This window comes from Corythoichthys intestinalis, chromosome 15, assembly GCF_030265065.1.
Source record: "Corythoichthys intestinalis isolate RoL2023-P3 chromosome 15, ASM3026506v1, whole genome shotgun sequence".
Lineage (NCBI taxonomy): Eukaryota > Metazoa > Chordata > Actinopteri > Syngnathiformes > Syngnathidae > Corythoichthys > Corythoichthys intestinalis.
The window spans coordinates 11307775-11335287 of record NC_080409.1 but is presented as its reverse complement, the minus strand read 5'-3'; the positions used below and the strand labels follow the sequence as shown (position 1 = coordinate 11335287).

The following is a 27513-nucleotide window of genomic DNA, read 5'->3' as shown; positions in this document are numbered from 1 at the left end:
TGAGAGAGGCAGGGTGCAGTTGTGGTGGTGATGGTGAGGGAAAATTGACTGTCTTTGATGTGAGCTGCAGGGTCGATGATTATGTCAGTTTTGTTACTGTTGAGTTGAAGATAGTTTGCTTGCATCCAGGATTTAATTTCACTGAAACAGTTGTGAAGTGTGGATTCGGTGCTGTGCGAGATTTGTTTGTGGAGATGTAAATTTGGATGTCGTCAGCGTAACAGTGAAATTGGAGTCCATATTTATGGATGATCTGACCAAGGGGGACCAAGAACTGAACATTGGGGGACACCTTGTGGTAGGGGAACAGGAGGGGATGTGCAATGATTAATGGTGATGAGTTGTTGTCGGTCGGTGAGGTAGGAGCGGAACCAGGAAAGTGCAGTGCCAGTGATGTGTACAGATTCTAATCAGGAGAGCAGGATGGTGTGGTTGATTGTATCGAAAGTAGCAGTGAGGTCCAGGAGGATGAGGATGGTGAGTTGTAAAGAGTCCCAGGAGAAGAGAATATCGTTAGTTATTTTGAGAAAGGCTGTTTCGGTGCTGTGCTGTGAGCGGAAGCCAGATTGAATTGAAATCAACAGTAAGTAACGTAGAAATGCCCACAAATCAACAGGAAGTGACCAATGAACAGGACGTAACCTGGAAATGCCCTAAAATCAACAGAAAATTATCCCAAATATACAGGAAGCGTGCCTCAAAATGCTCATCTTCCAATGCCATTGATGGTGCTCGATGTCCAATCCATTTTGACTGGGAGGGGGCGAATGAGCTATTCTCTTGAAACAATACATGTTAAACAATACACTGAAGCACAAAATACCTTGACTTCAGAGAGAATTTCAATAATATTTTTAACCCGAGTCACGCACACTTTAGTTGCTTCTGGGAATGACACACTCTCCCAAAAAGAGGAAGTCTTCTGTATCCCCATGATGAGCTTTTGATTATGATTGAATACATATTGAGACATTCTCATGTGGTTCTTACGAAAAAAGATCAGAAATTCCAAGCTGTCAGCTGTGTAAGCATAACCATCCAGTGGAGGCCAATGAACATGAGTGCAGTAATTGATGTGGGTCTGTGGGCCCGCAGCAAAAACCACCGGGCTGGTCAGTGTGACTGCACAAGGATTTATTTAGGTGGCAGCGCAGCTCAAGTGACTCTCGAAATTCAACCAAGCCGTGTGAGAAAAAGCCCTACCGTCCTCGAATGCAGCAGTGCATTTTAACACATTTGCAAATGTCGTACCGCAAGCAACACGCCACTTTTGCTCATTAATATTCATGACGTTAGCATATGTTGCTAGGCGGGTCAACCTCCCGTTTGTCCCTAATACAAATGCATGGAAATAGTGTAAGAATGAGATGTTAACTGAGTTAACTTACCAATTCTGTTCGAAAATTATGTCCCTGATGCCAAATTCACTGGTAAAGATGTGGAAGAACATACAAATGTTCAGTTAAAGAGATGGCTTGAGTGCCGAGGACTTAAAAAGAGCCGACCTGATCCAGTGTTAGCTATTTATCGACACCTTTTTCTTGTGTGCATTGCCTTACGCCACTAACAACGACAATCTCCCGTTTCAACAATCTATCCTTTACCACCATATGCCCTGTCTTTCTTATGTATTATATCCTCTGGTTGTCTTCTGTCTCTGACCATTCTTGGGGGAAATTTACATTGCTATTTTTGTGTAGCGATCGCAAATGCTATTCAGTGACAGTTAACGGAACACTTTTAATTTTTTCATCAATAACAAATCTTAATTCCATAATTTATTTACATTTCAACCCTTACTAAAGAAACAGAAAAGGTAACAGTGGCAGTCAGATACCATTTTAATTTTTTCATGTCATTCAGACAGCACGGCAAAACGCTACGCTAAAAAAAAGTAAAAAAAGTCGAAATGGCTTACCTCTTCATCCTCTGTAGGATAATGGGCCCAACAAAATGTTTACTGCATATGAAATGTGAATGGCTTCACCTTGCTAGCATTAAACTGGTTTTAGACGTCCGTGCAAGTTGATCCATTCTTCACATTTTTTCCTCAGAGTTTTTGGATTCGGGAAACGTAATAAGAAAACATCCTTCCTATGTCATAACGTCTAGAGTTGTTTCTACAAGTTCCATGTTCTTTTTTGAAAGATTACCGGAGAAAACAAACAGGAATGACATGGATTTTATGTGAGGGCGTGTCTATAATGACCCACTTCCGCGTTACGATGGCGACGTCACAGTCTAAAAATAGCCTTCATGCGGTACACTATTTGAACTATTAGCACTAGCATTAGCATTAGCAATGAAGTTGAATCATGCCTAAGAAATAATTAAGTCACAGCCAAAAAAATGAGCTTTTTTTTTTAATTAGCACAAATTTGCAAATTTGAATTATTAGGACTGGTATTAGCAATAAAAATGAATCATGCCAATATCAGTGCAATGTTTGAGATGCTTAGCAAATGAATGTCACGACAAAAGATGAGCTGTGTTTGCAATTTGCACACATTTGCATACTGTATTTATTATTATTAACAGTAGCATTAGCAATGAAGTTGAATCATGCTTTTATCAGTGCAATGTTTCAGATGCTTCGCAAATGACTGTCAGAGAAAAAAGCTGAGTTGTGTTTACAATTAGTTTTTAAACTCTTTATTGTGATAATCAAGAGTCCATGAATCAGTAGTGTAAATTACATAAGACAGCAAATGATTGTGTTTTAGTGCCATTGATGGTGCTAGATGTCCAAGCCATTTTGACTTGTAGGGCTGGCAGCGATTGAACAATCCGTCAATTGCAGTGAATGAATTAACTACGACAAACTAAAAACATATTTACAAACATCTAAACAATGACATTCTTTGGCTCACATCCATGGTTATTTCCACTATTGTTGCATGTTGTGACTTCAGATGTTTTGAGAATTCTTAATTTATAGTTGCAGATGTTGGAGTATCCATTGTTGATGTGGTTAGGTAGACATGAGTCATATTTGAATAGAGTGTCGCGCTCCAGCCGAACAGCCGCAAAAACATTGTACTGTCTGATCATGACAATCATTCCCTCTGGACGCCGACGCTCTTCTCATCCACATCTTCAATTTTTATCCCTAAGTCAGACATGTTGGGGATAGAAAATGTCTATATTGTAATTATATTTCATTTTTACTTGGCTACCGTGTTTCTCTTGTTCCGAGCAGGCAGGCCCCTAACATTATGTAACGTGACATGAAAGAAACCACATCAAGCTTTTGGCTGTACAGCAAACATGTTGTTTGTAACATACTGTACATTGTGGGATCTTATCATGTATGAAGAAAACAATTGGTGAAAAAACAATGTCACCCTGCAACATCTGGGTTTGTGTCATCCTTGGATCTGTATGAGATGGATGTCATTTGTCACAGCTCCTCCCTTTTCTTCAACAAACTGTTCTTTTATGCCAGCTTTCCTCAGTTCGTTCTTGTATGCTTGTTCTGCTCGAGCTTTGGCGTTCCTCTGATGAAATCAAGATGGTGTCACAGTGGCAGGAGCGTGCGCATGCTTAATCGTGACACTCACCTGTTTCACCTGTTCGAACAATAGGGGACGCTCTCTCACACGAGCCTTAATGTCCTTTAGATCCTTCATGTAATCTTTTGTCTTTTGGCGATCCGCCTCCCTGTGTATACATTAGGAGTGGGAACCTCAGAGTAGGTCACGTTACAATACGCAATACAAGACTCACGATTCTCTCATGAAATGGCGATACAATTATCGATACATGAGTCAGGAAATCATTCTACGATACTCAACAGTACAATATAACAGCTGTGAATTGAAATTTGTTTATCACTAGTATACGTCCAATGCATTTGAACTGGGCGTATAGCGTGTCCCTCCCACTTCAAACAGATTGAACATCTATGGCCGTCAATGGAAGCCAATGGGTAAATTTTGGGTCATTTTAAGGCCATTTCCTGTGTATTTTGGGGCATTTCTAGGTTTTTGGCCATTTAAGGGTGTTAATTTGGGGTTACTGAACAGCAAGTGACCCAGGAATGCCCCCAAATAAACAGGAAATGACCTGTAAATAGACATGTGCCGATTTCCGGTTTCAAGGTATACTGTGGTATGAAAACGTCAAGGTTTCAAAACTGTAAAAAATTTCCATCATACCGTCCCTAAGGTTTTAGTTATTTTGTATGTCCCAAAAATGCATTGAGAAATCCCTCGCAGCTGCAAGGCTCAACCCTCGCCCAGCGGTTGTTGCTCAGTATCAGTGAGTCAGCTGTGCTACACGATGGCTGGAGGAGGTGAAACTCTTGAACTTTTTACCCCCATTGAACAAAATGAAATCGCTGGTATGGGAATACTTCAGCTACAGAAAAGTTACAGACGGCCGCGGCTTAGAGGATGAGGGCCAACCGACATTTAGAAACATGTTTGCAGAGGGTGGCTGCCGAGGAGGCAATACCTCCAACATGATTTTGCATTTATACAAAATTAAAGGTTCGTAAACACTGTTATGAATGTTTCCAACCAGCTACGAGAGTTAACTACAGCGTATTTAGTGTATCTAGTGGTGGTAAAAGCGGTGTTTTTTTTCTCTCTGGCAACTGTCTGAGTTGAGAAAGAGAGTGTCTGTATAATGTAAACATGATATGCGTCACACACAAGTGATTTTTATGGAAAATAATTTTTATTAATAATAATATATTTTTTTAACTTATTAAACTTATTTTTAAACTTTATTATTAAACATTTTACTTATGTTTCCATTTGCTAATATATTTTGGAAAAAAAAAAAATCCTGTTAAATGGAAAAAAGTTTTTTTAGGCTGAAGGTTATCATACCATCAGAATCTGATACCGGCACATGCCTACCTGTAAGTGCCCTAAAACGAACAGTAATTGACCTGTGAATCCCCCCAAAACTGGAAAGTGTTCATGTTTGTCTGTCACTGACAGTGGTAAACGTTTAATCCAATTTGACTGTCAGCAGGTCAGGTAGCAGGTAGCATTGGTTCTTTTTTTTTTTTTTTTTTTTTTAAATTATATATCAGTTCTTGGCAGGAGCATATGGATATACTATTGGAATACAAAGTATCGCGATATACAGTATCACCATTTCGATATATTGTCACACCCTTAGTACACATTAAGGGGGTGACAATATACAGTGGTACTGCAAGATATCTCAAGATCATGATTTTTTGTTTAATTAATCGGGTTTTACATGTAAATTGCCTAATTTGTTCCAAGGTCTCCTAAAAACACGCCATTCATTTTTCTGTCATGTCCTCTGATTGCCTATCTTTATTTCTAATGCTTTGTCGCCTCCTTGTGGTGCTTGTGTGTAACTAGTGTGTTAGGCTCTTTCTACAGACGTTATCACATGACTACATGAGTTCAGCTCATAGAAAACACGGAGTGCTAAAAGACGAGCTAACTTTGGCAGCCATTGCTTGCTATTTCATCTCGCTCTGAGCCTTGATAAAGATACATATACAGTACATGATAGTTAGTTTCCAAAGTCTTCAACAAACTAGAGAAAGGACGCCGTTGTTTGCCCGTCACTCACCGATGGTGCTGCAGTTTTTCATCGTAGACTTCCCTCAAGCTTTTGTGAGGGTCCAGCAACTTGGCATGGAGGGAAACAGTCTTCCTCATGGCCTCTGACTTGCTCTGGTATTTCCTCAACCAGTCTGCACTCTCCTGTTTCTTCACATCCCTCATCTCCATGGACGTGCTACAACATATATTAGGTTAGGTGGACATTAAAGTTTATTACTAGTAGACGTCCTATCCATTTGAAGTGGGGGGGGGGGGGGGGGGGCAGCGGATAAACACTCGTTGTTTGGACATCTATGGCCGTCAGTGGGAGCCAATGCCAGGTAGTGAGTTAATTTTGGGGCATTTCAAGTCATTTCCTGTTGATCTCCGGTCACTTCCTGCTGATTTTGGGTCAGATAATTTTCTCCAGGGTATTTTGCCGACTATTTTTACACCTGTCCACACTTACGTTCAAGGTGCGTTTAAAGCCCCCGCCCCCCGCTTCTTCAAGGTACGCCTGCTTTTGCGCAAACTAGAAAGGAGAAACCTCATATGTTACGTCTTCGCCCACACGATTTACCTCTTAAACTTATTACTCGCCGGTGGCAAATTTCGAAATTACTACACCTTCCAGACTGTCATTATTTTGTGATTACAGTTTCTTTCGTGAACGCAATTGAACGCATCACGCAGGAGCAAGAGTGAAGGGAGAGCAAGCTCGGCTTTTATGAGCAGTTGCAGGGTTGTGAATGAAATAGTTTGATTGAAAGCCTGATATCATTACTTGGGATGTTACATTCGATGCTCAGTTGAGCTCTTGCCACTTCGAAAATAACAAATAGAAGCTGCATATATTTCCTGGAAGCCAAAACCAGGAGTCCTTGTGCATAAAAGTGGCGATGCTGGAAGTGGCGACAGTTTTGACAGGCAGAAATGCCATGAAAAAAACTGATCTTTGACTGGGGGTACCAGGCAGGTCACTTTTCCGGGTTTAAATTTCCTCTACACATCTTTATAGACTCATGTTCTGTTGGCATTGAGTTGGAAGGGCCAGCCCCGCAGCTGGCTGATCGAAAACAACGCGAGAGACGAGCTCTGTAAAAAACGCTCATCTCCGCATTATCTGCAATGGGAGGATCACAAATGGGCACTGAATTGAAGCATATTATTGAGACATAGTCTGAAGGTTCAAGAAAAATGTGTGGAAAAGAAAAGCGGAGCAGGAATGCCACGTCGTGATCGTCCGCCTCTATTGTGTACGATGCCGTCATGCTGCACTAAAAATGGCAACGGCATAACGTCACTTCCTTAATATCTGATTGTTGTACGGAGACAGCAGTCCATATTAAGCGGCGGGTAATATTACCCGCCTACATTATCCGTCTAACAACTAATCCGGCTAATAGGCACGTTTAACGCTAATATCCGTCCTAGTGTAGATGTAGCCTTAATAGGAAATTGACTCAAAATCAACAGGAAGTAACCTGCAATTGCCCGAAAATCAACAGGAAGTGACCTGTAAATGTCCAAGTTTATCACTAGTAGACGTTCAATCCATTTGAACTGAGAAAGTGGCAGTGAATGAACATTCGTCCATTCACTGTCATCCCTCCCACTTCAAACAGCTTGGACGTCTATGGCCGTCAGCGACAATCAATGTCAGGCAACGACTTAATTTTGGGGCATTTTACGTCATTAGTGCCCGAGCACTAAGCGTGCGAAGGCCCTATTGTTTTGCAAAGGATTTTTTTTTTTCAGGGCAAATGAAAACGGCCAATTTGGAGGCCTGAACATGCACGAAAAGTCACCAAAATTTGCACATACGTGTGGAAAATTGTAAATTTCGATAATTTTGCGACGTTGCAAAAAAAAAAAAAAAAGTAACAAAATGGCTCAGTGGCGCCCCCTTGAAATTTTAAAATTGGCTTATAACATTAGGGTCTGTCAGCGTAGAGCGATGAAATTTGGGGAGTCTATACCTTGTCCAAAACCACTCCAAAAAAGCATTTACACCCATATTCCAAACCCAACAGGAAATCGGTTATTTTGGATCGAATATGAAATTTTTATCGATTTACAGGGTGCACATTTGAGACCTTTTCGCCGAGGGAGTTAGTTGGATCATCTTCAAAATTGGTGAGACTGTTCAGGAGACATATGAGATCTTAAGTTTTTTAAATGGTGCGTTTTCATTCACGAGTCTGACCTGGGCGTGGTGCCAAAGTCGTCCATTTTTTCGGCAAAATGACTAATTCAGTAAAAGACTAATAGTTCCTTGACACAACGTTCAATCTTTTTCATATCGACATGTATGTGTGGTATCCCACCCTTAACACGAGTGCATTGAAATATTACCCATTAGGCCTAGCACCCCCTAGTGAGAACAGGAAATGCCTTTTTTTACGAGACAGGTTCCTCCTCCGAGGAAAAAAAATCTGTTGACCTCAAACCTGCATCAGGGGAGCCATAAGACCTGTGTTCAGGTGCCTGATGAAAAATATTGAGGTTTCGTTGAAGCGGAGGGGTCCAAACAGGAAAGAGAAAAAGACCGTCAACAATTTGTCTCGCAAAAAACTTTCAACAGTCATAACTCAGTAGATATACAACATATCTGCGCCAAACTTCCCGTGCTTGTTGAGAGTCATACCCTGAAGGGTCTTGTAAGGGTCATTTGCATCAACTCTACAGTGCCAACTAGTGGCGACAGAAAGGAGTTTTAAAACAGGCCTTTCCTATTGGTTTTTTCAACGTAGAGCAATGAAATTTGGGGAGTCCATACCTTATGCAAAACTGTTCCAAAAAGTCTCTTGCACCCATTTTCCAAATCCAACAGAAAATCGGGTATTTTGGATCGAATGTGAAATTTTTATCCATTTGTGATATAGTTTACATTTGGAGGCCTGAACATGCACGAAAACTCACCAAATTTTGCACATACATGCGGCTTTGCATGGATTTCGATAATCTTGCAACGTTACAAAATATGTAACAAAATGGCTCAGTGGCGCCCCCTTGAATTTTTCAAAAAGGCGTTTCCTATTAGGTTTTTTTAACATAGAGCAATGAAATTTGGGGAGTCGATACCTTGTGCAAAACTGCTCCAAAAAGTCTCTTGAACCCATATTCGAAACCCAACAGGAAATCGGGTATTTTGGATCGAATGTGACATTTTTATCAATTAACAGGGTGCACATTTGAAACCTTGTCACAGAGGGAGTTAGTTAGATCATCTTCAAAATTGGTGAGACTATTCAGGAGACATAGGAGATCTAAAATTTTCAAAATGGTGCGTTTTCATTCATGGGTCTGACCTGGGCGTGATGCCAAAGTCGGCCATTTTTTGGGCAAAATGACAAATTCAGTAAAAGACTAATAGCTCCTTGACACAACGTTCAATCTTTTTCATATCTGGCATGTATGTACGGGATCACACCCTTAACACGAGTGCATTGAAACATTACCCATTAGGCCTAGCGCCCCCTAGTGGGAACAGAAAATGCCTTTTTTTACTAAACAGGCTCCTCCTCCAAGGAAAAAAATATATTCACCTGAAACCTGCATCAGGGGAGCCATAGGACATGTGTTCAGGTGCCTGATGATAAATACTGAGGTTTGGTTGAAGCAGAAGAGTCCAACAGGAGAAGTGAAAATGACTGAAGCCATTTCGTCTCACCACAAGTTTTGAACAGTCATAACTTCTACAACATATCTGCGCCAAACATCTCGTGCTTGTTGAGTCATACTCTGAAGGGTCCTGTAGGGGTCATTTGCATCAACCCTACAGCGCCAACTAGTGGTAATAGAAAGTCACTCATTTTTTTAATATATGTCCAGTTCTTTTCAGGTTGGTCATTGTAGTTTCAAGACCTTTTGAAATACTTATTTTACGGCCCATGTCCACATGTCTCTGTCTGTTGCCGTGACGACTCTTTTCTTCGCTCCTCTTTTGTAGTACTCTCTCCAATAGGGGTTTTTATCTCTTAGGTGTGTGAATGTAAAGAGGCGACTTTCGAGCATGTTAGGTTCTAATGAGATGATTAGAGAGGAGGATCTGCCACCACCCTGACCTGCACACTGTCCGAGTTGCGTGACGTCGAGTTGCGCTAGATTGCGAGGGCCCGTTCAGTCCTGCTTGCAGGCCTAGTTTCCTTTTGATTTTTGGTTCATTTCTTTTACTTTTGGGGGATTTACGGGTCACTTCCTGTTGATTTTCGGTTACTGAAAAGAAAGTGATGCAAGAATGTCCCCAAATAAATAGACAGTGACTCCAAAATCAACAGGAAGTAACCTGTAAATGCCCTAAAATGAACTGGAAGTGACCTGTAAATGCCCACAAGACATGCTCTGATTTCAGTGACATTGACGGCGCTAGACGTCCAATCCAGTCAATATGAATTGGATATCTAGCACCATCAATGGCAGCCAGTGAGCTATTGTATTGTATTCAAATGGAAAAATTTGGTGGCAACCTGTTGGTTTCTTTTTTTTTTTTTCCAATCACTGACACTTCTTTAAAATGATATCGATTCTTAGCGGAAGCACATCAATAACGTTTTTGACTACAAAGTATGGCAGTATATCACCTTTTTCGATATATTGTCACACCTCTATTACACACACTTCAATTTTAGATGTGTAAGAGTTTTGTTTAAGTATTAAGGTAATTAGCAAAAAAAAAAAACCTTGAGCTGAGTTTGCCAGGTATGCTTTACCGAATGGCCATGCAGCGTTTCCTTGTTGCGTCTGTGATGTAAGTCGGAAGCGTGTCCGCAGACAGTGACTTTAGTGCATCATAGGATTTACTTCGACCTAGATGACTTTGACTGCGTATCTGTAAAAAATACACAGACATAAAAAAAAAAAAAAAAATTTGCAGCCACCGCACATTCCAATAATTCATGGTGAATTTGAGGAAAGGTTTTTTTAGGGTTAAAAAATACAAACCTACAGTAATACATTTTACGTTAGCTAATCCGAGATGTCAAATCTCACTGCGAGTTTTGTAATACTGCTTGGACATCGTGTATACATACATCCCTCTTATTACCAGCTTTAGTTTATTCTATGTATATTTTTCTTTGTTCTCTATTAATGTCCCCCCTAAATCCTCAGGAGAACAGGCTCGAGAATGGCACAGGAAGAAAAATGAATATTATGTAAGATTGGGTGCACTTTTTACATAATATGTGCATTGGCTACAGGAAAGTCTTGACAAAAATTCCTTTCCCACAAAGATGACATGCACATGGCTTTGGAACCACATATTTTGAGGTTACATACAATAATGGTAGGGAAGATTATAAATATCTTTTTACGAGAAAGCCCGCTCGTGTAATATTACCTTGTTCTATGCTGCAAAAACCACATAAGGGAAAAAAAAAAAAAGTACCATATTCAATCGTCTTGGTTGGTGCAAAGTTATCTTTAACTCATTGGCTGCCATGGACGGTGATAAACGTCCAATCCATTTTGACTGGCCCCAGTCAACAAATGGATTCATAAAGACGAAAAGAGCCAATTAATACATAACTATTTTTAAAAATATTTTTTTATAAATAGATAAAATTATATATGTAAAAAATGTGAACAAAAACAAAATTAAAATGAATAAAAATACACAAGAATATAACCCCCAATGACGCACTTAAGTAAATAATAAATAACATAGCATTATTACAAATATTTTTTTAATTAATGGTATTTTTAAAAATCTAAAAAATAAAAACAATATATAAGGTATAAAAATATTTTTCAAATGAATTGAAATGTGTCTATGTGCATACGTCGATATTTTTATTTTTTGTCTGTGAAAAGAAAATTAAAAATCAATTAAAGTTCATTTCATTACAAATATATATATATATATTAGAACAGGGCGGTAAACCGAAAATTTACCGTCACCGAAATTCTTCACGATGACCGACGTAATTTTGACCATGTCGGCAAATTCGGTAATTTAATAAAACAAGAAAATATAGTCTTTTCATCCCGCTTTGACTCTGTGCTGTTCGGCTATGTTCATTCCCCTTTAAGAAAGCAGACAGTGTGCTTACGTATGGAGTCACGTGGTTTTCAGGAAGCCAAACAAACAGAAGCCCGGTAGGCTAACGCCAGCGGCTAACGCTACAAGTAAACGGGATGGAGTCGGGCTTAGGTTAGCTTCGCCAAACTTTCACCCGACATTAAGTAAACTTTTGGAGGGTTCCAGACGGGCTTTCACCCGCTGTCCTCCCTGGTTCTCACGATTTCAGGAGAGGATGCTTTCAGTGCTTTCTTCTGGTAGCCAAGCCACAGGCTAACGCTAGCAGCTAACAGCGGCTACAAACGAACATGAAAGCGTCGGATAGCGGCTCTAACCTTGTCGAAACGGCTGAAATTAATGAGTGGACTGGGCACGGACTTCATGTAGCAATCATTATGTCGCGTTATTTGGCATCACTGTGTGATTTCTCTGAAAGCTTTCATGATGGTAAAGGACTCAGCATAACGTATAATCCAACAGTGAAGCCTATATATAATATGGCCACAGCTATTTTTCTGTATGTGTTTGCTTTATTCTGCCATCATAAAACCTTAAATATTTCATTGGCATCAGAGCAATACAGCTTTAATCTGGTTGTGTCTGTGTGGGGGAGTGCATGTATTAAAAAATGTTTCGGGAAAAAAAAAAAAAACTGAAACCTTGACATAAACACTTGTGTTGAATAATTATGTCACAGCAGCCATTACCAATAAATTGTCTGAAGTGTACTGTTAAAGCTGCAAGTCATTTGTGTTAGAGTGACATGTTTGCACAGTCGTCATATTGATTTTTATAATGTTGTACATTTTTCAAGTCATACAAACTGTTATAAATGTTCACACTAGAATTCTTATTGTTTACAAGATTTTTTTCAATACTTAATGTTTAGACTGCATGTGCAATTGTTAAATTGAAAGCTGGTAAATAAATTTAACGAGAAACGGTTAATTTGTATTCCATGAATTGATTCAAATTTTCAAATTATGTAACAGTCCGCTTGGACGAATTTATCGTCATTTATCGTTATCGAGGTAAATCTGCTAAATTTATCGTTATACGTACTTAAGGCCATATCGCCCAGCCCTAATTTACAATAGAGAATGATTGCAGTTTGTTTGTTCAAGCTATGTTTACTTTGATAAATAAAACAACAATAAGAGAACATTTAACGTTTTTTTTATTATTAAAAAAAAAACAACCTTTTTTTTTCTTTTTAACTCAAATTGGATTGGACGTCAGTCGCTGTCAATGGGAGTGGAAACATTAAAAGTGAAGAAATTCCCAATTGTCTCAATTATGTAAAAGTAGAATAACTAATAACATTAACATTTGACTGGCTTTTAAATTATAATTGTGTCTTTATTTATTGATTCATTGCACTTATTGTTTACAAGCAATATACTATGTGCAATACTTACTAAGTGCAATATTCAATGCCTCACTGTCAACTTCTGCTAATTCACTTCAATTATTTGCACTGCCAGAAAATAGGACTACCTCATACATATTTCATACTAATCAGATTTTATACTTTATTCTTGCAAGCCACTTTTTTTTACTTGTGCAATATTCAATGCCTTCACAGTCAACTGCTGCTACTTCACTTCAATTATTTGCATTGCCTGAACATGACTACCTCATACATATTTTATATTTATTTAGATTTTATGCTTTATTCTTGCAAGCCACTTTGGAGATTTTTTTTTTACTTGTCCTGCACTGTAAAGGGAGATGCTCCACAATTTCATTGTACAAATGTATAATGACAATAAAGGGCTATTCTATTCTATTCTATTCTATTCTATTCTATTCTATTCTATTCATGTTTTTTGCTGGTTTCTTTGTTCTTAACATCTGACAAGTGTAAAAGTGCTCTACAAAAAAATATTATTATTATTATTGACATTCCAATGAATAAACAAGTTGAGGCTTGGCTGGCTTACCTGTGACGTTTCAGGGCTCGGCTTACTTTGCCTAGCATGACGTGCGGATGTTCTCAGGTAGAAGGGCTGACACTTGGTGATATGTTTGCCTAGTGATGTTCTCAGAGACTCTGTTTGAAGAGTTTTGTGCAACTGTTGGAAATCGGGCACCTGGTGGTTGATTTTAGGCTGAAAGCTTGGTTTCTCATCCAGGAAAGCCAATTTTTGCATTCTGTTGCGGTCCGCGATGCGAAGTTTGGGTTTTTCGTTGTTCACCTGTTGTGTGGTGTCGATGTGGTTTTTCATGCAACACTCTTGGTCTGCACAAAAATTCCAAAAAAAGAAATGTTGATTATTTTGTTATATCTCTTTAAGCTTTGATTATTTTAGTAGAAAGACAAACTTAAAAAATATGATAAGTTCAACATTACATGCTCATGACTTGATTATTCTTTTCACCGAATACTTGTTAACTTTGAGTATATTTTGGGGAGGACTACTTTTACATGAATAATATTATTTTGAAGTAACACTACTCTTACTTGAGTAAAATCTTTGACTACTCAACCCACCTCTGATTGAACCCAGGTTAAAAACCACAGGTCTAAACAGTACTTTGCTGGAACTCAGCATGGTTATCATTCATTCAAGTTGAAAGGAAAGTCTCACACCTATCGGGGGCTTCACTTGCTTGGGAGAGGACCGCTGAATGTTTTTTACAGTTGTCTTCTGCGAGACTTGCTTTAACAATGTATCCATTGGCTCTTGTTTCTTCTTTTCTCTCTCCTGAAAGCTGAAAGGTTTCTGAAAAGAAAGCAGAAAGCTTTTCCTTTGCTCTAAGCCTTGCTTTCGTTTCTTGTCCCGCTCCTCCACCATCTCCCGGTAGAGTGGAAGCTTGACTTGAGTAGGAACAGGATGCGCGCTGAACTTCTTCTTGCACTCGGCCTCGGCTTCCTCCTCCTTTTTCTGCTTTGTTGTTTTGCATGAAGCGACTCGTTCGCACTGCTGCTTTGACTGGATTGATCGATTGTTTTCCGATGTTAGAGCAAGTGTTGAGGCAGCTCTCCTCAGACTGCTTGACCTAGGAAAAGAATGAATTCTTCATATGTTCTCCTACATTTTAAATAAAGATGAGCACGCAGAAAATTACTTTGTGTGAGGAGATGAGTGATTTAGATCAGTTGACAGTTGGATGTAGTGATGAATCCTGCTCTCCAACTGCTCTCTGTGTCTGCTCTCTGCTTCCTGCAGTTGCCGTTGGATCGTTTCGCTCAGGTATCGAAGCCTCTGATGAAGGGTTTCTTCTGATGGCGAGCAGTTTGGAAGTATCATCTCTGACTGCGTCATCCTTGTTGATCAAAAGTAGAGATGTCCTGATCAAATATTTCTGCATGTGTGATTTTCCTGACTTTTTTGTTCTGCAAAGTTTAAGTATTGTAAATATATATGGCGGAAAACACAGAAAAGGATGAAAAAGCAGTTTCTACCCTTGCACCCCTCTTTAAAATAAATTGCTGTATTTTAAGCCAAAAGAACTGTTGTGTTTGATAGAACAATATGTCTATATGCTGCCATAGCAGATTCATGGCGCATTAAGCCCCCGGACTATTTTTAATTTGCCCGTTTTACCCTTGAAACCCTCGTTTACAGATGTCGCGCAACCGCTTCTGTTATATACATATACTGTATATATACTTATATATATGGCTATATGCTGCCATAGCAGATTCATGGCCCAAGAAGCCCCCAGACTATTTTTAATTTGTCCATTTTACCCTGGAAACCCTCGTTTACAGATGTTGCACAACTGCTTTTGTACCTGGACATATTGTCCTATCAAACACAACAGTTGTTTCGGCTTAAAATACAGCAGTTTATTTTAAAGAAGGGTGCAAGAGCAGAAACTGTTTTTTCAGCCTTGTCTGTGTTTTCCGCCATATACAGTATATATTGCTATATGCTGCAGTAGCAGATTCATGGCCCATGAAGCCTACGAACTGTTTTTAATTAGTCCGTTTTACCCTGGAAACCCCCGTTTACAGACGTCGCACAACCACTTTTGTTTCAACCCAGCCATAAAAAGAATTATATTTATTTTTCAAAATGTTTGTCATTTTTAGCTTATCATTGATGTCTAATATTTTGTTAAAAAAAAAAAAAAAAAAAAAAAAAAAATTTAAATATTCACTCACATATTTTAAACTTTTAAACAAATGATGTCACAATGAAAAAAAATTGTGTCTGTAAAAAAGTCACGGATATCTACCTCATAACTATCGCTTAATTGTATTTTTTTGTTTCTGTCGCATTTTCTCCGATACGTTAGATGATAAATAATCGATCCAAACAAAGAAAACTGAAAAAAAAAATTTTTTTAAGAGTAAATATATGAAAATGAACATTTCGACCACTCCTTAATGTCTGCGATTTCTGCATCGTGACCCTTGTTATATTATCATGTTTCACCCATAAAATCCCCAAAAAAGCCAGCTGTGGCCATTCACAGCTGTGTCTTGACATTCAGTGATACATGCTACATGGAGTTTTTGGATTGAAACAAGGTAAGTACGCGATTGTATACAATCGCGTACTTACCTTGTTTCATATCATACATATGTATGTATATATATATACATGTACACACACACACACACACAAACACACATATATACATACATATGTATATATATACACACACACACACACACATATACATACAGTGCCTTGAAAAAGTATTCGGCCCCCTTGAATCTTGCAACCTTTCGCCACATTTCAGGCTTCAAACATAAAGATATGAAATTTAATTTTTTTGTCAAGAATCAACAACAAGTGGGACACAATCGTGAAGTGGAACAACATTTATTGGATAATTTAAACTTTTTTAACAAATAAAAAACTGAAAAGTGGGGCGTGCAATATTATTCGGCCCCTTTACTTTCAGTGCAGCAAACTCACTCCAGAAGTTCAGTGAGGATCTCTGAATGATCCAATGTTGTCCTAAATGACCGATGATGATAAATAGAATCCACCTGTGTGTAATCAAGTCTCCGTATAAATGCACCTGCTCTGTGATAGTCTCAGGGTTCTGTTTAAAGTGCAGAGAGCATTATGAAAACCAAGGAACACACCAGGCAGGTCAGAGATACTGTTGTGGAGAAGTTTAAAGCCGGATTTGCATACAAAAAGATTTCCCAAGCTTTAAACATCTCAAGGAGCACTGTGCAAGCCATCATATTGAAATGGAAGGATGCAAATCTACCAAGACCTGGCCGTCCTTCCAAACATTCTTCTCAAACAAGGAGAAAACTGATCAGAGATGCAGCCAAGAGGCCCATGATCACTCTGGATGAACTGCAGAGATCTACAGCTGAGGTGGGAGAGTCTGTCCATAGGACAACAATCAGTCGTACACTGGACAAATCTGGCCTTTATGGAAGAGTGGCAAGAAGAAAGCCATTTCTCAAAGATATCCATAAAAAGTCTCGTTTAAAGTTTGCCACAAGCCACCTGGGAGACACACCAAACATGTGGAAGAAGGTGCTCTGGTCAGATGAAACCAAAATTGAACTTTTTGGCCACAATGCAAAACGATATGTTTGGCGTAAAAGCAACACAGCTCATTACCCTGAACACACCATCCCCACTGTCAAACATGGTGGTGGCAGCATCATGGTTTGGGCCTGCTTTTCTTCAGCAGGGACAGGGAAGATGGTTAAAATTGACGGGAAGATGGATGCAGCCAAATACAGGAACATTCTGGAAGAAAACCTGTTGGTATCTGCACAAGACCTGAGACTGGGACGGAGATTTATCTTCCAACAGGACAATGATCCAAAACATAAAGCCAAATCTACAATGGAATGGTTAAAAAATAAACGTATCCAGGTGTTAGAATGGCCAAGTCAAAGTCCAGACCTGAATCCAATCGAGAATCTGTGGAAAGAGCTGAAGACTGCTGTTCACAAACACTCTCCATCCAACCTCACTGAGCTCGAGCTGTTTTGCAAGTAAGAATGGGCAAGAATGTCAGTCTCTCGATGTGCAAAACTGATAGAAACATACCCCAAGCGACTTGCAGCTGTAATTGGAGCAAAAGGTGGCGCTACAAAGTATTAACTCAAGGGGGCCGAATAATATTGCACGCCCCACTTTTCAGATTTTTATTTGTTAAAAAAGTTTAAATTATCCAATAAATTTTGTTCCACTTCACGATTGTGTCCCACTTGTTGTTGATTCTTGATAAAAAATTTAAATTTTATATCTTTATGTTTGAAGCCTGAAATGTGGCGAAAGGTTGCAAGGTTCAAGGGGGCCGAATACTTTTGCAAGGCACTGTACATATGTGTATATATATTAGCAGTGCAACGGTTCGCGGTTCAAAACCGAACCGAACGGTTCGCCCTTTTCGGTTCAATACGCCTTTATGAACCGCGCCTTTTTGGTTTTGCAATTACAGTAATTTATTCCGAACGCTTGTGGAATTAATTGGTCAAACTCTGTGTGCCTGTGTGTGACGTGAAGCGCAGCTGTGGAGAAATTCCCGCCCCACGAGTAAATGTCCAATCGCTGTCAAGCACCTGTGTAATAGGAGCCGAGTAACGCCCTCTCTCGCTTACGAGCGAGGTGAAAGTGAAACAAGAAAGAAAACAAAAAAAGTGATGGCGAGCGGAGGAGTCGACAGACCAAATTTTGAGGAAGCACCGGCCTCTTTCAAATCTGCGGTGTGGCAACATTTCGGTTTCCCCGTGGACTACAATGCAGACGGAGAGAAAATATTGAAAAAAAAAAGAAAGAAACAATTTGCAAGCATTGCTCAGCGCTTGTTCCCTATGCTAACGACAAGACTTCTAACATGACTCAGCAGTCAGCACTTCAGCCGGTGTTCTCGGAGCAGGACAACCCCGAAGATGACACCAGTGAAAACACACGGGTCTATAGAAGAGGCGTTCCAAAAGCCTTACAATATCAGGTCAGAAAAACACAAGAAAATAACCCACGCAGTGGGGATTTGCATTGCAAAAGACATGCAACCATATTCCGTGGTTCGTTAATTTAATTGCAACACTTGACCCGCGTTATATTGTTCCCTCGCGGACATATTTCGCCCACAACATAATCCCCGACATTTAAGAAATGGCACGCAAAGCCATTGAAGATGATTTCACGAAAGCACATAGTTTTGCCCTGACCGCTGATAGTTGGACGTCCCGTGCTACAGAGTGCTACTACCTAACTGTGACGGTCCACTATAATTCATACCTGTCAAGTTGTACGGTCTCGTCGTAATTTGTACACGTGAGCACTGGTTTTTAAATGTGTACGCCGTCCGTTACGTTCAAAATCTGCACGTTTTTCGTGCATTGCGTTTTTTTTTTATTTTTCATCCGTTCGGATTTGGTCACCTGCAAGGAGCCAATGTTCGTTAATACTTGAATAACACGAGAAAAGTCAGACACGGAGAGGGAAGAGTGTTTGTTGAGACGCTGAAGCAAACGCGATGCTAGGCTAGGTGGCTCCAATTTCCTGACCGTGGCCGACATCATACAATCTACGCCTAGATATCTCATGCATTCAGAACTACAAGCGAAATGACACTCGGGAGCGTTAGTAAACAGCCGCCATTTTAGAGCAGCATACTTCTCAGAAAGGCTCTGTTGTAGTAAACCTTCCGAGCGAACCTAAGCAACTTTTTATCCAAAATACTCCTAAATCGGCAAAATCCTGACTTGAGTCTATCTTTAAAGGATGAAACAGTTATAAAATTTTCATGTCGAAAGTAGACGGAAGGGAACTTAGGCAAAAACGGGAGCAATTTTATCAACTTTATCGGTTGATTCACAACATTAAATGACCTCCAAACATATATATATATATATATATATATATATATATACACACACACACACACATATATACATACATATATATATATACACACACACACATATATACATACATATATATATATATATATACATATATATATATATATATATATATATATATATATATATATATATATATATATACATACATATATATATATACATACATATATATACAGTGCTGCTCAAAAGTTTGTGAACCCCCTCAACATTTTGGAATTTTCTATTATTTCAACCTGATTTCCTAATCAATCAATTCAGTAGTTTTTTTTTTGTTTTTTTAACAGTTGTGTTGTCGAGACTAAATTAAAAAGAGTTTTCATCAACTGATGTAGGTCCAAAATTGAACTGTTTGGTCACAACCAAAACCGCCATGTCTGGCGAAAAGTCAACACTGCATACCACCAAAAGAACCTTCTCCCAACAGTGAAGCATGGAGGTGGGAATGTCAAGATCTGGGCTTGCTTTTCATCCTCAGGACCTGGACAACTCCACATAGTCCAGGGAATCATGAATTCTGAGGAATATTGTCAAATCCTAGAACATAACCTGACGCCATCTGTTTTGAAGTTAAAGCTTGGCAGAAGGTGGATCATGCATCATGATAATGATCCAAAGCATTCCAGCAATACAACCAAGGAATGGCTGAAAAAGAAGAAGATTCGTGTTCTGGACTGGCCCAGTCAAAGTCCTGACCTAAATCCCATTGAAATGCTGTGGCGGGACCTGAAGCGAGCAGTTCATGCCAGACGCCCATCAAACCTCTCTCAACTGACTGCGTTCTGCAAGGAAGAATGGGCAAAAATCCCCCAAAGTAGATGTGAGAGGCTGATTAGTCACTACAGAAACCGTTTGGTTGAGGTAATCTCTGCAAAAGGAGGCGCAATATCCTATTAACTGAAGGAGTTCACATACTTTTGCACACATGATATCTGAGTTTTTCTTAAATCAACCACTTTTGTTAAATAAAGAATGACAATATAACTATTTCTTTTGTTTCAGTCCATTATTTGGAATGTCAGTATTGTGGATTTGGGTATAACTTAACATTTAATAAGGTTATTTTAGTTTTTTTTACAAAAAATCTGACCATCGCTGTGGGGTTCACAAACTTTCGAGCAGCACTGTACATATATATATATATATATATATATATATATATATATATATATATATATATATATATATATATATATATATATATATATATATATATATATATATATATATATATATATATATATATATATATATATATACACATTAGAGCTTGGAATCTTTGGGCACCTAACGATTCGATTGCGATTACGATTCAGAGGCTCCGATTCGATTATAAAACGATTATTGATGCACCCCCCTCCTTTTATTTTTTTATTTATTATTTTTTTTTTTTATAAAATAAAGTTTTGTACTTTAGTTCCAAAATTGTTCAAAAATACTCTCAGGCTAAACCAAACTACTATTTCAGTATCAAGTTAACATATAGCAGTAAACAAATATACAAAAATAACATTAAATAAAAAAAACTCCAGTCCCCATTCTGTATCAGCAGCTTTAAACTACATTCAATTAATTTAATGTTGTGAATCAACCGTTAAAGTTGTTAAAATTGCTCCCGTTATTCCATAATTTCCCTTTTGTCTACTTTTGACATGTGAAAGTTTTAAAACTATTTTAAAGATAGATTCAAGTCAATATTTTACCGATTTAGGAGTATTTTAGATAAAAAGTTAATTAGGTTTGCTTGGAAGGTTCGCTACAACAGCATTGCAGGGAAGTTTACTGCTTTAAGATGGCGGCCGTTTACTAACGCCCGCATCTAGCTTTTTGCAGATGTGCTGCTACCGCTACCGAGTCTATAAGCTATCTAGTCCTATATAAATGATATCTACCGTAACATTATGTAGCTTAGCTGTACTTGTAGCAGCTTTTCGGCAGCAGTCAGGTATGTTGTTGTGTTTTTTTATCTCGTGGCATGAGTTGAGCTAAAGCCGTGAGTTGAGCGTTGGCATTACCCGAGGGGCCGGTTAATGAGAAGCATAACGTTTAGCTACTCCCGCTCCGTTCCGTCCCGAAGTCCGCGCGGCGCGCTGAGTGTGTTGTACTTCCGCTTTATTTAGCATATTTCAATAATCGGAATTTGGATGTTTGTGAATCGTTCTCGAATCTTCCACGGCCGAATCGCGAATAATCTAAGAATCGGAAATTTTGCACACCTGTAATATACATACATATGTATATACTGTATATATATATATATATATATATATATATATATATATATATATATATATATATATATATATATATATATATATATATATATATATATATATATATATATATATATATACATATGAACGGTGGGGAGAACAAGTATTTGATACACAGTCAATGGGAAAACCCATTGGCAGTGTATCAAATACTTGTTCTCCCCACTGTATATATATACATATATATAATATTATACATATTTTTTTAATATATTTATATTTTTTTGCCATATCTTTTTACCTCTGGTTTATTTTGTTGTTTGGAGGCCTTAACACATTCACTGCCATTGACATCAAATCCAGTCCAAAGCAGTGATAGACACTGGCATGCACACATAGACGCCAGGTGGTGCAAAAGCACTGGCCCTTGCCCTCTTAACCGAGCAAGTGCCCTTATTAAGGTTTCTATGTCATGAACATTATTATGTTAATAATGTGTCTAATGCCCCCCAAGCGCCGCAGCCATAATCACGGTGACAGCACCCTCTGTCCTCAAACGCGGAAACACATGCCTTTCTGTGTGCCCAACTGCCCATCATTTGTCAATGTGAATGCGCAGTGCAGACACGAAGGCGACGCATTACTTGCAGCAGGAGCATAATGTGTATGTGTGTAACCCCCCTAAACCTCAGTTGTTTAACTATTTTTCTCATGAAGTTGCCTTTGTCTCTGTGCAACTCTAAATTAGCCGAATACCAGTCCCAACTGTTAAACTAGGTAGGCTAGCCACTCACCATAAATCAATTAATAGATGTAAGTGCCGACCAGCACACAACCAGTGTTGGTAGGAAAAATAAATAAAACTATTTAATGTAATGCCCTCGGCTGAGAGAGGAGAGGAGTCAGGAATGGCTTTACTCAAGTTAATGTGACAACAATGAAAACAATAATACAGCGGACTGCTACGAAGTCCAACTGCTATCACTAACTTCCAGCTCGTTGTCTCTTACTCCACTTGCTCCCTTCCTCCTACGTCACAGCCCACACGTCCAGAGCGTCTCTTGAAGGGGGCGCACATAGTTATGGACATTACATTATTACTAAGGGTGTAACGGTAAATGTATTTGTATTGAACCGTTTCGGTTCGGGGCCCTCGGTTAGGTACGGTGGCGTACCGAACGAGTTTCTGACGAAACGTAAAGTGCTGTCAAATTTAGTGCATTAACGGGCGGTAATTAATTTTTTTGAATTAATCACGTTAAAATATTTGGCGCATTTAACGCAAGCGCGGAATGCCCGCTCATGCTTCCCATAATCCTACTCTTACGTCCCACGGACGGCTGCTAAGGGCGTAACATAAAACAAGACACGCACACAAGTTGCAAGTGGACACAAATTTATTCACACAAGTCGAACTCGCAATGAACAAAATATACAAAATGCTGAAGAAGCTGGCTTCAGCGTAAGCCAAGGCCAAAACAACAAACAAAATGAAACTACACTTGAACCCCACCCGCTAAGTAAACCCTGATAGTAAAAAAGAAAAAACAATACAGCCACTAACCTGGCTTCTACACTAAACAAAACGGGTTGAACGAAAACGGCAGTTTACCTCTACTGCTGCAGTGCTCTTATTTACAGTGGTGAACAAAAACGATCCAATAACGAATAAACACAAAATACCTCACCGAAAGAGCGGGAGAGTAACAAAATAGCGATCAAATACACAGGTGAATGAATACCGAGCAAACAGCTGGCGAGGAGGTACGCGGCACGTAGCCGCGAACTCAGAGTTGTGAACTCTGAGTGTTGACTGTAAAATGACGAGCGGTCGGATGACTTTTGTTAACGCTGCCTTTATTTGGTTAACAAGACTCCGGCACAATACAACACACACTAGTGTTGTATCGGTCGCGAACGATTCGTTCTTTTTGAACGAATTGTTTGGGTGAACGAGACTGAACTAATCACCATCTGCACTGATTCGTTCTATGAAGTTGGTGCTTGTTCACTGCGTGGGAGGGCGTTGAGCAAGCGGTAGCGTCTTCTGACATCGCACACGACCAATCAGACGCCAGCCTCATCGCGGGCAGGGGAGGGACCGGAAACAGAATCAGGGCGTATGTCACTCACATCCACGTGTGGCCAATGAGCAGCCAGCGTGCAGGCAGGGGGGCAAGACTGAGTTTTGTCACTTCCCGTTCAGTGACTCGGTCCTCCGGTTCCTGACCTAGCTTGCTGCTAACTTGACTTTCCAGTAATGACTATGCGGTGAACGAATCAAAAAAATGAAAGGAAAGGACTTTGTCACATATTTGTTAACGTGGAGCCTATCAAATGCAGCTCAAAAAGACAAAAACACCACACAAATCTAGCGAGCATGGTTTAGTGTACTACTTTTCTCAACAGACTCGCGACTACCTATTACGACATACTATCAAATTTACAGTAATTTAAAACACGGGTAGCTACGAGGCAAGCAAAAGCTGAGCTGCGGTCGCGTGACGGCAATGAAGGGGGCAAAGAACTGTCACTATATGGAGGCTTCATATCAGCGATATTTACCTCATATGTGCACAGAAAAAAAGAATATTTAGTATGATCACCATAATACTGATTTGCAATGAAACGGTATATACATGTCCATTTTTTCCAAGTGTTTTATTTTTTTTTTTCGAGTCAGGTGTTGGTTGGTTTGACAAATTATGTCAATCCGTCCATCATGTGCTACTCAAGCGCCCCAAAACAACGCACATGGACACGGGAGATGTCGCAATATGTCTACATTTTTCTTAACAGACTAATGAGAGTAGAAAGGCGATATCGTAAAGAGCAAACAATTATTTCTCGTCAGCATTTGACGATCTGAGATGCGGGGACGACAGGGGAGCTGACCGGATTATTTTATTTATTAATACCAGTGCAAAAATTCAATACGATCACCATAATACTGATTTGCAATGAAACTCTATATACATGTAAATTTTTTCCGAGTGTTTTATTTTATTTTTTTCGTGTCAGAGCGTGTCGGTTGGTTTGACAAATTATGTCAATCCGTCCATCATGCGCTACTCAAGCGCCCCAAAACAACGCACGCGGACACGGGAGATGTCGCAATATGTCTACATTTTTCTTAACAGACTAATGAGGGTAGAAAGGCGACATCGTAAAGAGCAAGCAATCATTTCTCGTCAGCATTTGACGATCTGAGATGCGGGGACGACAGGGGAGTTGACCGGATTATTTTATTTATTAATACCAGTGCAAAAATTCAATACGATCATCTCAATACTGATTTGCAATTAAACTGTCAAATATCAAAATGTAGTATTGTCTTTATTTCAGAGCAGCACATTCGACAACTAGCTATTTACACTTATAGTTTTAACAATAGTGACTAAAAATAATAGGGATGAGCATAAAAACAAAAATACAACAGAGCGAGAGGTAAATATGATGTGTTGGTCGTTTCATATTTAGAAATTAAACTTTCGATTTAATTTTATTTTCGTGAGAGCAAGCATGCTGCGTGTGCTAGTAGCAGCAGCATTGTAAATGTGATCAAGAACATGCTAAAGAAAGTCCGTGCGCCCCCGACCCCAACCCCCCGCTCCCCCCACAAAAGGAAAATGTTTAACCGTGTCCTCAATCGAAATGCAAGCACGAGCCATGACTTTGAGCCCATAGAACTAGGACAGACGACGCGGAAGTTCTCCCTCGCTTTTGCAGCAGCGGGAGGGAGACGAGGCTGTCTGTGAAAGCAGAATAATATTGCCTGTCACTCATTACTGAAACTACGACGAGCGGTCAATGAGGAGCCTGTGTGCAAGAGAGAGGGAGGGACCAGGAATGTCACTTCCCGTTCAGTTATACTGCGAAGCAGTCTTTGGTGATTCGTTCGGCAACGTCACTTCCCGTTCACTAACCGAACGATTCATTTGGGCGGGGAGGGAGATGAGGGGGGCGAACGATTCGTTTGAACGAATCTTTTTACTGAACGATCCGGAATGGATTCGTTTACTCAAGTGAACGACAGATCCCGTCACTACACACGCGGGTATGCAAGCTCAAACAACGGCCTAATAGTATTACCCAGAGCCGTATTACCGTGTATCGGATTAGCTGTCGTAAAGCAACTGTCGTTATTGCCGCAAATGTAAACAAAGCTCTGCATAATGGATACAGTACATGTCAGACAGCGGCTAGTTCGGGTGGCCCGTCAGCGGCGGTGACGTCGTCAGCCCGTCCGGCGTCAATTCTTAAAAAAAAAAAAAGTATTCCACGTTGGGAGTGGAGGCAGCCAGCTGGCGGATGCGGCGATCAGATGACTGACAGTCTCAAAAAAGATAACAATTAAACGGCCAGGGCCGTCGCACTACTCAGAAGTGCAGTGAGCAGCATGGGTAACGGTTAAATGTTAACATGGAAGATGGTTGGCCCTCTGGGTGGGGAATTCAAATTAAATAAGAATATAAATGGAACAACTCTTCACTTCAGTGTTGCAGCTGTTCAATTTTGCACATCAGATATTTATTTTAAAGAAAAAGTCATAGCCAAAGTTATTTTTATTTTGTTTTTCAAAATATCTACATTTCAGAATATTGTATTTTCTATTTTTGAGCAGAATTCTAGCTTTGTATAGGCTATTGTTCCTATTGTTGAAAGCACAAAAGTGTGTAATAAACAACTAGCACATTCATATTTTGCATTTTGTTTTCTTACTGTACCGAAAATGATCCGAACCGTGACCTCAAACCCGAGGTACGTACCGAACCGAGATTTTTGTGTACCGTTACACCCCTAATTATTACAGCTCAATATTTAGTCATGTGTTTGCATGTTTAGTACTACTATATATGTATATTTGAAACTCACTTGAAGGAAGGAACAATGCAGGTTTAAAGCAGGCTGTAAGCATCATTTATTTGCGAAATGCCAAACATAAAATTAGCGGTGTGTTGTGTGTGCCCTGTTGTAATGTCACCCAGCAGGCTTTTTCATAAATATTTTTTTTTAATTTACCACTTGCAGCAGCAATCATGCCTCGAAAGGAAAGACTAAGAATATTAAAGTTTTTAGTTGACCCTTGCTAGTTTGGAGTAGGTTGCTATTTATTTAAATATACGTATAAATAAATATGTAATTACGTAATACATTTGCAATGGGTTTTTTTCCCGTTATTAATTCATATTGTTCTAACGAGGCAGCCGGGCTGGCAGTTACGTACACTGCAAAAGGTGCCCTTTTTTCCCCTCTGAGCACCTACACCCCAAATTGTCTGTACGCGCCACTGGCGATTGACGTCCAATCCAGTTAGTCTGGGGGGCTTGAAGCCTTGAACCATCGTTGCCAACCCTTCCAGTAAAAATTTATTGGATATCTACTGATGACTGCCAATAAGTTATTACATTAAAAAAAAAAAAAAAAAAAAAATCTTTGAAAACTCTTTTTTTAGCCGATTCCAGTCCGAAGTGCTGAAATCTAAATCAAATCGGATCAAACCATTTGCAATGCTACGCAAAAGGTTAACAGCCATACGCCATCCCATCCATTCAAAAATTTGAAAGTGACCTAAACGCCCCCAGGCTGCGTCTTGAGCGTTACTATGGCAACCAAACAGTTCTCTCAATCCAGCACAAAATATGGATAAAGCGAGATGACTAAGAAAAATATTCCATTAATTGTTAGTTTTCACTTTAAGGTGCACCTTTTATCATCATTTTGAACAATGCACTGCCATAAAGTAGCTGCTAACCTGATGAAGGTGAGTCGTGCGCGGTCTTTTTCTGCGTCGAGCTTTGCTTTATCCTTGATCAAAAATCTTTGCGACAGCCTATATTGGACTATATTTGAACTTGTTTGTAGAAAAGTAGAAGTTTAATATGCAAAAGTGACCGCACTTGTGTTGTTTCAGTCTAGTCAAGTCTCGGTCTCATG

The 27513-nt window shown here is 39.4% G+C and overlaps 1 protein-coding gene across 2 annotated transcripts; it reads right to left on the bottom strand.

Moving 5' to 3' along the window:
* Positions 1-2686: 2686 nt before the first annotated feature.
* fam161b (FAM161 centrosomal protein B) lies at positions 2687-27489 on the bottom strand. 2 transcript variants are annotated; one of them, XM_057859956.1, is made up of 9 exons: positions 27332-27489; positions 14629-14826; positions 14150-14559; positions 13500-13798; positions 10247-10365; positions 5563-5730; positions 3561-3660; positions 3345-3497; positions 2687-3109 (listed from the first exon to the last, which is right to left on the bottom strand). In XM_057859956.1, the coding sequence occupies exons 2-8, from the start codon at positions 14823-14825 to the stop codon at positions 3366-3368; spliced, it is 1425 nt and encodes a 474-aa protein (XP_057715939.1). In that variant the 5' UTR covers position 14826; positions 27332-27489; the 3' UTR covers positions 2687-3109; positions 3345-3365. The 2 variants fall into 2 exon arrangements, with proteins under 2 accessions (XP_057715939.1, XP_057715938.1); XM_057859955.1 differs by having other exon boundaries at positions 2687-3497.
* Positions 27490-27513: the final 24 nt, after the last annotated feature.

Coding starts and splice junctions, on each gene's coding strand:
- fam161b (XM_057859955.1), bottom strand. CDS start 14,825: ATGACGCAGTCAGAGATGATACTTCCAAACTGCTCGCCATCAGAAGAA. Junction 14,560..14,628: donor CACTCATCTCCTCACACAAA/GTAATTTTCTGC, acceptor TTCTTTTCCTAG/GTCAAGCAGTCTGAGGAGAG. Junction 3,498..3,560: donor TGTTCGAACAGGTGAAACAG/GTGAGTGTCACG, acceptor TGATTTCATCAG/AGGAACGCCAAAGCTCGAGC.